Raw genomic sequence first — 9968 nt, 5'->3', positions numbered from 1 at the left:
TCGGGTGTTTTCAGGTTCTTTTCCCTTTGGTGGGGCCACCAAACCAGAGAGAATCCCATTCGGGCGGGGGGGCAACCACCGGTGGGTAGAAGAGAGCCGGAGGAGAGGGGCAGGTGAAGAGAAGGACCAGTGGGGTGAAGGTGGGGGGCGGGCGAGTAAGACCCGGGGGTAGGGATGGGAAGCGGGTGGGGGCGGGCGAGCAGGAGAGCAGAATGTGCTTCCTGGCAACCCACTCCAGTGTTCTTGCCTGGAGAATCCCAGGGACGGGGGAGCCTGGTGGGCTGCCGTCTATGGGGTCGCACAGAGTTGGACACGACTGAAGCGACTTAGCAGCAGCAGCAGCAGCAGCAGCAGAGTCTAATTGGGGCAGAGATGCTGCGAGGGGCCGACCGCTTCCCCATTGGTTCCTCGGACAATCACAGCACCTCCTGGATCTTAGTCATTTCCTGAGCTCAGCTGCTGCGAAGAGGGCATCGCCATGATAAGTGAGTTTCTCCTTCCCATCAGGGGACGTCCTGGGCAGGGGGCGGCCCTCCCAGACCCCAACCCACCAAGGGCCAGAGGACTCGCTTCTTTCCCTCAATACTTCAACCAACTCTCTCTCCTCTCTCTCAAGAACGAGCGGCGGCCGCTGCGATCGGAGGAGGTGACTTCCCTGCATCCCTGCATCCCTGTGTCGCCAGGCCTTCACCTGGCCCCGGTCCGGGGATGGACGGGAGGCCTTAGAAAGGGGACACTCCCCACCACTCCTGGAGCCGCTGGGGTGACTGCTAGGGACCAAGAGCGGTGCTCCCTAGGAAGAGGACCCCGCGATCCCCCACGTAGATGCTCCTCTAGTCCTTATATGTAAAGAGCATGTAGAGAAGGTTTCATTTGAAAGGGTATTTGCTGCTAAAGCCAGCAGTGGTTTATTGGTTTATTTCACCCCCACACTGACACACACACACACGCACGCACACACACGCACGCACGCACACGCACGCAGACCTGAAGCCCAGGAAGGGGTGGTGACTTCCCCGTTGCCACACTGCAAGTTGGAGACTCAAATAGGTGCCTCCCCTAAACTACTGTCCCTAGCTGGCTCCACAGCCCCGCTCCCATACCATTTTTTTTTTTTTTTAACCTTGGGACATTTCTCCAAGCGGCTGTCCCCGTCTGCTCCAAGCAGACAGTCCCCAGAAACTGTCAAGGATTCCTAAAGGGGGGTCCACTCCCCTCAGCCCATGCCCCCGACCCCAAAGCTCCTCTCTCCCTGCAGCCCTGGCGGTGGCGGCGGTGCCCGCGGTGCTGGGCGCCGTGGGCTTCACGGGGGCTGGAATCGCCGCCTCCTCCTTAGCGGCCAAGATGATGTCAGCGGCCGCGGTGGCCAATGGGGGCGGAGTTGCCGCCGGCAGCCTGGTGGCCACTCTCCAGTCCGTGGGTAAGGGGCTGGGCCGGATGAGGGGCGGGAGGAACAGAGGGGAGGAGGGTCCGACCAGCACAAGTGTCGCCCGAGGCTAAGCCTGCGGGAGGGCCGGTCCCTCCCCTCCAGTTTCGTGGTCCTCAAGGTCCCTGGTTCTCTGTCTCTCCCTCACTGTTCTCCTGAGTCCTGGGTGAGCCTTGCAGGCAGGAGTGGAGTGGAGGGGTGAGCGGGTCCTGGGAAAGAGAAGAACGGAGGGTCCCAGGGTTTGTGACAGCTGGGCTCTAGGTCTTTGTTTTTGTTGTTTAGTCGCTAAGTCGTGTCCGGCTGTTTGTGACCTCATGGACTGTAGCCCACCAGGCTCCTCTGTCCTTGGGATTTCTCAGGCAAGAATGCCAGAGTGGGTTGCCATCTCCTTCTCCAGTGGATCTTCCCAACCCAGGAATCGAACCCACGTCTCCTGCATTGGCAGGTTCTTTACCACGGAGCCACCAGGGAAGCCTGGGCTCTGGGTCTAGCCCTGCCAAAATCTGACCCCTGAGTGGCCTAGGCAGATCCCCTCCCCTCTCAGCCTCAGTGGGACCTGTCGCTCTTGGGGTCTGTGGCTGACTCTCTCTCTTCACCCCCTTCTCTCTCTCTTCCAGCCACCTCTAGCTCCCTCTGCCCAAAGCAGAGCCCTGGGGGATTCTGGACCTAGAGGAGGCATCCACGTGGCATCTCTGGGCCTCAGGCCTTCTGAAGGGGTCCCAGCCACTGGCCACTGCACCCTTCCTACGCTCACCCTTTTTCTCTCCCAACAGGGGCAGCTGGACTCTCCACATCATCCAACATCCTCCTGGGCTCCGTTGGATCAGCTTTTGGGGCTTTGCTTGGAGGAGCCAGAAGGGCACCTCCTTCCCCTCCTCCAGGTGGACCCAGACCTGCAGGGGAGCAGCCAGGAGAAAATGTACCCCAAGTCGAACCTCCAAAACCCCCACTCGGGCCAGAGAAGTATGAGAAATAAAGATCACCTGCAGATGTAACTCCCTGTCTTTACTCCTTGCAGCCCTGGGGGGCTGTGAGTTGTGAACTGGAAGTTTCAATTCCTCCCCATTCTCCCAACCTGAAGGGCTTCCCCGGTGACTCAGTGGTAAAGAATCCACCTGCCAATGCAGGAGACATGAGTGCAATCCCTGGGGTCAGGAAGATCCCCTGGAAAAAGGATATGGCAACCCACTCCAGCATTCTTGCCTGGGAAATCCCATGGACAGAGGAGCCTGGTGGGCTACAGTCCATGGCGTTGCAGAGTCTTAGCGACTTAGCGACTGAACCACCACACTCCCAACCTGTCTTCTGGTGGGGGGCAGAGAGGGGTGGCCAGCTGATCAAGCACAGTATCACTTGGCAGGAGGCTCTCATTGGTCCCCATCTTACAGAGCATGGGCTGTATAACCCAGGGCCATCCGTGGGCCATCCGTGGGTCTCAGTTTACCACTCACTCAATGATGCTTGAATGCTTAGTTGCTCTGCTGCTGCTGCTGCTAAGTCACGTCAGTCGTGTCTGACTCTGTGCGACCCCATAGATGGCAGCCCACCAGGCTCCCCCGTCCCTGGGATTCTCCAGGCAAGAACACTGGAGTGGGTTGCCATTTCCTTCTCCAATGCATGAAAGTGAAAAGTGAAAGTGAAGTCGTTCAGTTGTGTCCGACTCTTAGCGACCCCATCGACTGCAGCCCACCAGGCTCCTCCGTCCATGGGGTTTTCCAGGCAAGAGTACTGGAGTGGGGTGCCATCGCCTTCTCTTAGTTGCTCAGTTGTATCCAATTCTTTGCAACCACCTGGACTAAAGGCCACCAGGCCTCTCTGTCCATAGCGTTTCCCAAGCAAGAATACTGGAGTGGGTTGCCAGTTCCTCCTCCAGGGGTCTTCCCCACCCAGGGATCAAACTCGCATCTCCTGTGTCTCCTGAATTAGTAGGTGGATTCCTTACCACTGAGCCATCTAGGAGGCCACACTCAACGATGGGGTTGACAGAGGTTCCTAGGTAGGCAGAGATGAGGGGTATCTAGGATGCGTATAGAGCCACTGACCCCAGATCCCTCTGCCCTTAATGTCATTATTGGACACCAGACATCCAGAGGTGATCAGGACATTGGCCTTTCTCAGAATGCTGTGGGGAGGCTGACCAGCAGACCACCAGGACAAGGACAGTGCCGTGTGCCAAGTGTTACAGTGGGTACTTCGAGAGGAAGAGATGGGGTCGGGAGTGGTCCCTACGCTTTGTGCCTGGAAAATTGAAAGGGAACTGGCGTTTACCAGTTCCTCCCCTGGTGACCGTTTGCCTGCAATGCGAACCCGGGAGACCCGGGTTCGATTCCTGGGTCAGGAAAGTCCCCTGGAGAAGGAAATGGCAATCCACTCCAGCCCTCTTGCCTGGAAAATCCCGTGGACGGAGGAGCCTGATAGGCTACAGTCCATGGGGTCGCAAAGAGTCTGACACAACTGAGCGACTTCACTTCCTTCACTTCCCCTGGTGACAAGAGTTCTTGGTCTCCCCTGAGACTCTGTTCCCATCCAGAGTGAGCGCTCACTTCCTTCCAGAGAGGCCTACATTCTCTGGAGTCTTTTTAAAGAAGGAGATAATCAGTTCTGAAACTGCTGCTCCTGACCCTATGAAGAAGGAGGGGCTGCTTAGGACACAGGAAGCTAGAGAGAGTGTTAACTCCCCCCGACAATAAGAAAAAGCCAGAAAACTTACAAAAGCATAACTTTCCTTCAACCCCTGAAAGAGCTGAAGCGGGGGCCACCAGATGGGCCTGAATTCTCAGGGAGGTCAGGTTCCTCCAAGGAGAGCCCTGGAGACCACCCTGTGCAGAGCGCAGGAGGGAGCTGAGGCTGGTGCAGGGGGTGCGAGTTCAGCTGAGAGCCTTACCTGATCGCTCAAGGGCAAGGATAGGCTTGCATGAGTGCAGGGGCCCTGGGGAGCTACAGTCACAAGGATGGATGCTTCAGGCCAGACTGAAAGCTCCCAAGGACCCACTGGGTGCTCCCAAGAAAGACTGGAGGCAGGAGGAAACCCAAGGAAAACGCACCTCATTGAGGCAAGACTGGCAGAGGGGAGCTGCAGCCCCGCCCCCTAGGGAACAAAAGCCTTATTCTGCTAGTGCAAGGAGAGTAAACTGTAGCCCGCAGAGCACAGGTGAAGATCACTGTAGACAGGAAAGAAAAAGAGAAAAAAAAAACCGTTCCCCCTGAAGTTGGGGTGCTAAACTTTCTGGACTGGGATAGTAAGGCTCCGCCCACCACTGGGGCAGCAGGGGGAGGGGAACGGTAACCAGACAACAGCGCCCCCCGAGGCCAGGTCCACAGCGCCTGCGAAGACTGAGACCCGCTGGGGCCACAGAGAACCCCTCGGCCCTGGCCGCCAGGCTAGCAAAGGACAAGCAACACTGCGGGAAGGCCAGGGAAGCCAGATGTGAGGTTGCTGGGTCACAGACGGCAGCCATAGGAACAAGAACTCCAAACCCCCAGCTGAACTCCTGATCAGATCGACCTCTCGCGCGCGGCAGTGCATGCGTGCTCAGTAGCGCCAGGCTCTGTGCGGGGGGGGGGGGGGGGGGGGGGGGGGTGGGGGGGGGGTGGGGGGGGGACCTGCCCGGCACAGGGGTCGAATCTGTATCTTCTCCATTGGCAGGCGGATTCTTCATCACTGACCCACCCTGGAAGCCCCGTTCTCGCCCCTCCCTCTCCTCCTCCCCGTCACCTGGTGCAGGGCCTGGCATAAATCCGGTTCACCACACTCTCCACTTCGCTAGAGCAACAGACCCTGTGGGAGCTTTGTCCAGGTCTCCCCAGCACTGGCTCCCAGTGCCTGCCCCCAGGGGCTACAAGACAGCCTGGAGGTGTCAGGTGTTTGTCCCCCCACTCCCCAGAAGAGCCCTCAGCCAGGGATGGGTTTTAGTTTTGGGGGATAACTCCCCACCTCCAGAGGTCACATACCAGCACATACCAGCTAAACAGATCTTCAAGAGTTAATCTTGGTTATTCTTTAGCTGTTACTATTAACACTAACAAATACTTGTAGCTAGACTTGCCCTTCACAAAGTTAAACAAAGCTAATTACTCTCTGACTTCAAATAAGTTGTATTCTGCACCTGGCATTCTTTTCTCCCTACCCTCTCTTGCAGCATTCTGCACTTCAAGGCGGGGTAAAAAAAAAGGTCAGGAGACAATAAGTTTAGGGACACCAGACCCAGTTCCTCAATTGCCTAAATGCTGTGGCCGTTTCAAAACCCTGCGAAAGGAAAAGGAATGATGATAGAAAACCTCTCCCTAATCCCAGAGAGGGGGTTCACGGTTCTTGAGACCCTAGCCAACTGTGTTTCCCTTTTGCTCTTCAAAAATAAATAAATAAATAAAGCTGCTCTTTTCTCTTCCCTCCAAACTCTATCTCCATATTTCCATTCCTCATCGGCAGACAGGGAGCCAAGATCTGGGAAACGCTACCCTTTACAAAGCCACGGGTCAAGGCCCTTGAGGGCAATCATGCAAACCAGCAGACAGTCCCTAATCCTGTAGCTTGTCAGGGAAAGCCTGGCACAATTTCAGTTTCCCTTTCCTTTTCAGTTTCCTTTTCTGCTGGAAAATTCCTATTTCCAAAGTCACTCAGGAGAGTCTGGCGGAGGCTGGCTGGACAAGGGTTGTAATTGTTTCGGTGTATCCCTCCCCAACCTCGGGTCTCCTCATCACTTTGAAATTATTTGAGTTATTATGAAAGCTATTTTATCTCCCTGAACACAAGCTGATTGCTTGAGCAGGCAGCTGGGACAGAGCTGATGGGCAGCGAGCCAGGTAAAGGCTCCAGATCTCCTGGAAATAACGCACCAAGAAAATGTGAGTTATGGAAAGAAGCCCGTCTTCAATAGCAGCCGGAGTCAGGGACGTGGGGTCATGTCTTACAGGCTCTTTCAACAACGCCTATAAAAACAGGGGTGGCAGTGTGACCTGTCCTGGAATAGCGTGTGGATTTTCTGTGCTACATCGTGCCCAGTGTCTTAACCAGAGTAAACATATTTTTACCGTTGTTTGCTTTGCTGCTGCTCTTGCCCCAGTGCTTTTAGAATTGCTCTGGGGGTAAGAGACACTGAGTTTGATCTCTGAGTCAGAAGATCCCTTGGAGGAGGAAATGGCAACCCACTCCAGTATTCTTGCCTGGAGAATCCCATGGGCAGAGAAGCCTGTCGGGCTACAGTCCATAGGGGTGTAAAGAGCTGGATGACTGAGCAACTGAGCACAAAGCCTTTCATGTCTGAGCCTTCACAGATGTTGCATCATTGCAATAACAATAGAAATGAAGTTTCTTTCCTCTCCTGAGAACAAGGGAAGTAAGGAGAACAGGGAGCAGGCTGGAGGAGAAACGTAAACAGGCCTGAAAGAGTTAATCAGCCCCAGTTTTTAACAGTTACTAATCTGTAGTGTCTGACTCAATCTGTCCTTCAGAAAGCTAACCTATCACTCCGATACTGTGTAAACCCGGGGTCCCCAAATTTCTGGGATCCAATGCCTGATGATCTGAGGTGGAGCTGATGTAACAATAATAGAAACAAAATACACAATAAATGTGATGCACTTGAATCATCCCCAAACCATCACCCACCCCATTGGCCCATGGAAAAACTGTCTTCCATGTAAACCGTCCCTGGTGTAAACCGTCCCTGGTGCCATTAAGGTTGGGGACAGCTGATGTAAGTTACATCCTGCACTTGGTATTTGCTCTCTTTGCACTCTCTTATAGCAAACAACCCATTATAGCTGTTTGTATTTCAGAAAGAAGGTCACAGGTCAATAACCCAGAGATAAATGGATCCAATTACTGGGCTGCCTGACACCAGCTGTGACTGTTTTGAAATAATTCAGGAAGAACAATTGAAGACATTCATTACTTTGAGCCAATCGTTTACCCTAAAACCACAAGACCCAGGCTACATCAGTTCGGTTCAATTCAGTTGCTCAGTCGTTTCCAACTCTTTGCAACCCCACGGACTGCAGCACGCCAGGCCTCGCTGTCCATCACCAACTCCCAGAGTTTATTCACACTCATGTCCATTGAGTCGTTGATGCCATTCAACCAACCATCTCATCCTCTGTCGTCCCCTTCTCCTGCCTTCAATCTTTCGCAGTATCAGGGGCTTTTCAAATGAGTCAGTTCTTCGCATCAGGTGGCCAAAGTATTGGAGTTTCAGCTTAAGCATCAGTCCTTCCAATGAATATTCAAGGTTTATTTCCTTTAGGATGGACTAGTGTGATCTCCTTGCAGTCCAAGGGACTCTCATGAATCTTCTCCAATACCACAGTTCAAAAGCATCAATTCTTCAGCTCTCAGCTTTCTTTATACTTAACTTCTTTAAATTTAAATTCTTCATAAGTTCTTTAAATTCCCCTAGGAGGAGGGCACAGCTCTTGAGGCGATCGCCTGCTGTGTTCTCCCCTTGCCTGGTAGAGGAATAAAGCCATCTTTCGATTTCCTCCAAACTCTAACTCCGTATTTCTTTTTTAAAAATTGGGATATAGCTGATTAACAATGTGATACTTTCAGGTGAACAGTGAAGGGACTCAGCCATACATGCACATGTATCTGTTCTCCCCCAGACTCCACTCCCATCCAGGCTGCCATATAACCTTGAGCAGAGTCCCATGTGCTATACAGTAAGTCCTTGTTGGTTATCCATTTTAAATACAGCGGTGTGTACATGTCCGTCCCAAACTCCCTAACTATCCCTTTCCCTGAACCTTTTCTGCTGGCAACCATGTTTGGTCTCTGTGAGTCTCTTTCTGTTTTGTAAATAAATTCATTTGTATCATTTCTTTTCAGTTTGCACATATAAGGGGTGTCATATAATGTTTCTCCTTCTGCATCTGATTTCACTCCGCCTAACAATCTCTAGGCCCATCCATGTTGCTGCAAGTGACATTATTTCATAATTGTTAATGGCTGAGTATATATGTACATCTTCTTTATCCATTCCTCTGTCAATGGACACTTAGGTTGCTTCCATGCCTTGGCTTTTAAACAGTCCTGCACGAACACTGAGGTGAGTGTATCCTTTTGGATCGTGTTTTTCTGTCTCTTCAGCATCAGTGGACAAGGAGCCGGGAATCGGGCAACACCATGACAGCCTTTGCCAGCTCTCGTCAGCTTGGAGACCGTACGAGGTCCGGATGAACCTTTCAACAGGCACCTCCTTCCAGATGTTAGAACACCAGCAATTTCTTTTGGGGGGCTGGTCAGATTCCCAAGAAGAATCTTCCTCCCTCTGTTTAGAATGTTGTAGGCTAGCTACAGCATTCTCAGTTCCCGTCAAGGAGGAAGACTGAGGGTCTCAACCCATGTAAGGAGACTCTCATTCTCAGTTTGAAGCTCCTGGTGCCTCCTGGCCCAGGGACTCCATCTCACCAAAACGAAACTTCCAGGAGTCTGCCAGAGGGGACCAGCTAGGGGCCTGTCTGCTTCCTAAATAGACTTCCGGCCAGCCCTCTTGCTGCCAGTCCACCTTACTGCCAACCTGCAGTAGCACACACCACTCTGATGTCCAGGGCTCTGAGGGGTCCTAAGGGCATAGTTGCCTCTTTTTCCCTTTATCCACTGACACCTTAAGATTCAGCTTTGTTGGGGCTGCCAAGTGGAGCCCCAGGTCTGTGTGATTTCCACCTCCTAAATTATGTCACTGTCATCTCTCCCAGCCTCTTTGTTGACATGGGTTTAAGCCTTTCTTTAGTCCTTTCCTGTTGTTTTAGTGGGATTTTGAGAAGGAGCAGGTAAAAGTAACTCTCTTTATTGGATTGATCTCTCTATTACTTGCAATCAAAAGATTCCCCTGTGTTCATGAGAGTATACATTTGCTTACTGTAAAAGAAGCCCTCTTGACTTAAACATGAGAGGTTTCTTTCTCTGTTCCTCAGTCAGGTATGAGCCAGAGCGGTGGTTCAGCTCAGGGAGGCCCAGGCTCCTGCGGTCTTGTTGCTCTGCCTTCCTTAAAATGCTGCTGTCATCTGCAGGGTGGAGGATGGTCACCCCTCTGACCACAGCAGAGCCCATGGGAGAGGCCAAGGGGCAAGGCAGAGCCCCCGACACTCCCCTTAAGGGCATGCCCAGAAAGCGGCATACATTTCCACTCACTTCCCACTGGCCAGACCCAGTCCTGTGAGGGCTTCACTGCAAGAGGACTGAGAATGCAGTCCTTGGTTGGGAATCACGTACCAGCCAAAGACCAGGGCTCTGATTTTTGCCAGAAGCAAAGAGCAGTCCTCTGCCGTGTTGAAGAAGACAGGAAGCCATCCTAGCTAGATTCCCACAGTGGGAATTTGCCCTGCCTCCTCATGCCCTACTGAAACTGTACAACTCAGACGGGACTCAAACCCAGCCAAAACCCAAGTTGGGACTTGAATCCACTGTCTTTTAATCAAGATCACACACCTGGTCTCAGGACTTAAGGAAGCTCTGGTTCTTTATATTTTAGCACAGAAGGAATTTGGCAAGAGGCAAAGTGATAGGTAACAATGGATTTATTTAGAGAGATACGCATTCTATAGA

The 9968-nt window shown here is 52.7% G+C and overlaps 1 protein-coding gene across 1 annotated transcript; it reads left to right on the top strand.

The window, feature by feature from the left end:
• The first annotated feature begins 236 nt into the window (after window positions 1-236).
• On the top strand, window positions 237-2421 carry LOC138423608 (interferon alpha-inducible protein 27-like protein 2). Its single transcript, XM_069559698.1, has 4 exons — window positions 237-485; window positions 617-646; window positions 1259-1420; window positions 2200-2421. Exons 1-4 carry the CDS (start codon window positions 479-481, stop codon window positions 2400-2402), a joined length of 402 nt encoding a protein of 133 aa, XP_069415799.1. The 5' UTR covers window positions 237-478; the 3' UTR covers window positions 2403-2421.
• The last annotated feature ends 7547 nt before the right edge of the window (window positions 2422-9968 follow it).

The sequence above is a fragment of the Ovis canadensis genome, chromosome 18, assembly GCF_042477335.2.
Source record: "Ovis canadensis isolate MfBH-ARS-UI-01 breed Bighorn chromosome 18, ARS-UI_OviCan_v2, whole genome shotgun sequence".
NCBI classification, from domain to species: Eukaryota; Metazoa; Chordata; class Mammalia; order Artiodactyla; family Bovidae; genus Ovis; species Ovis canadensis.
The sequence above is the reverse complement of the archived record's forward strand: the minus strand, read 5'-3'. Positions and strand labels throughout refer to the sequence as shown.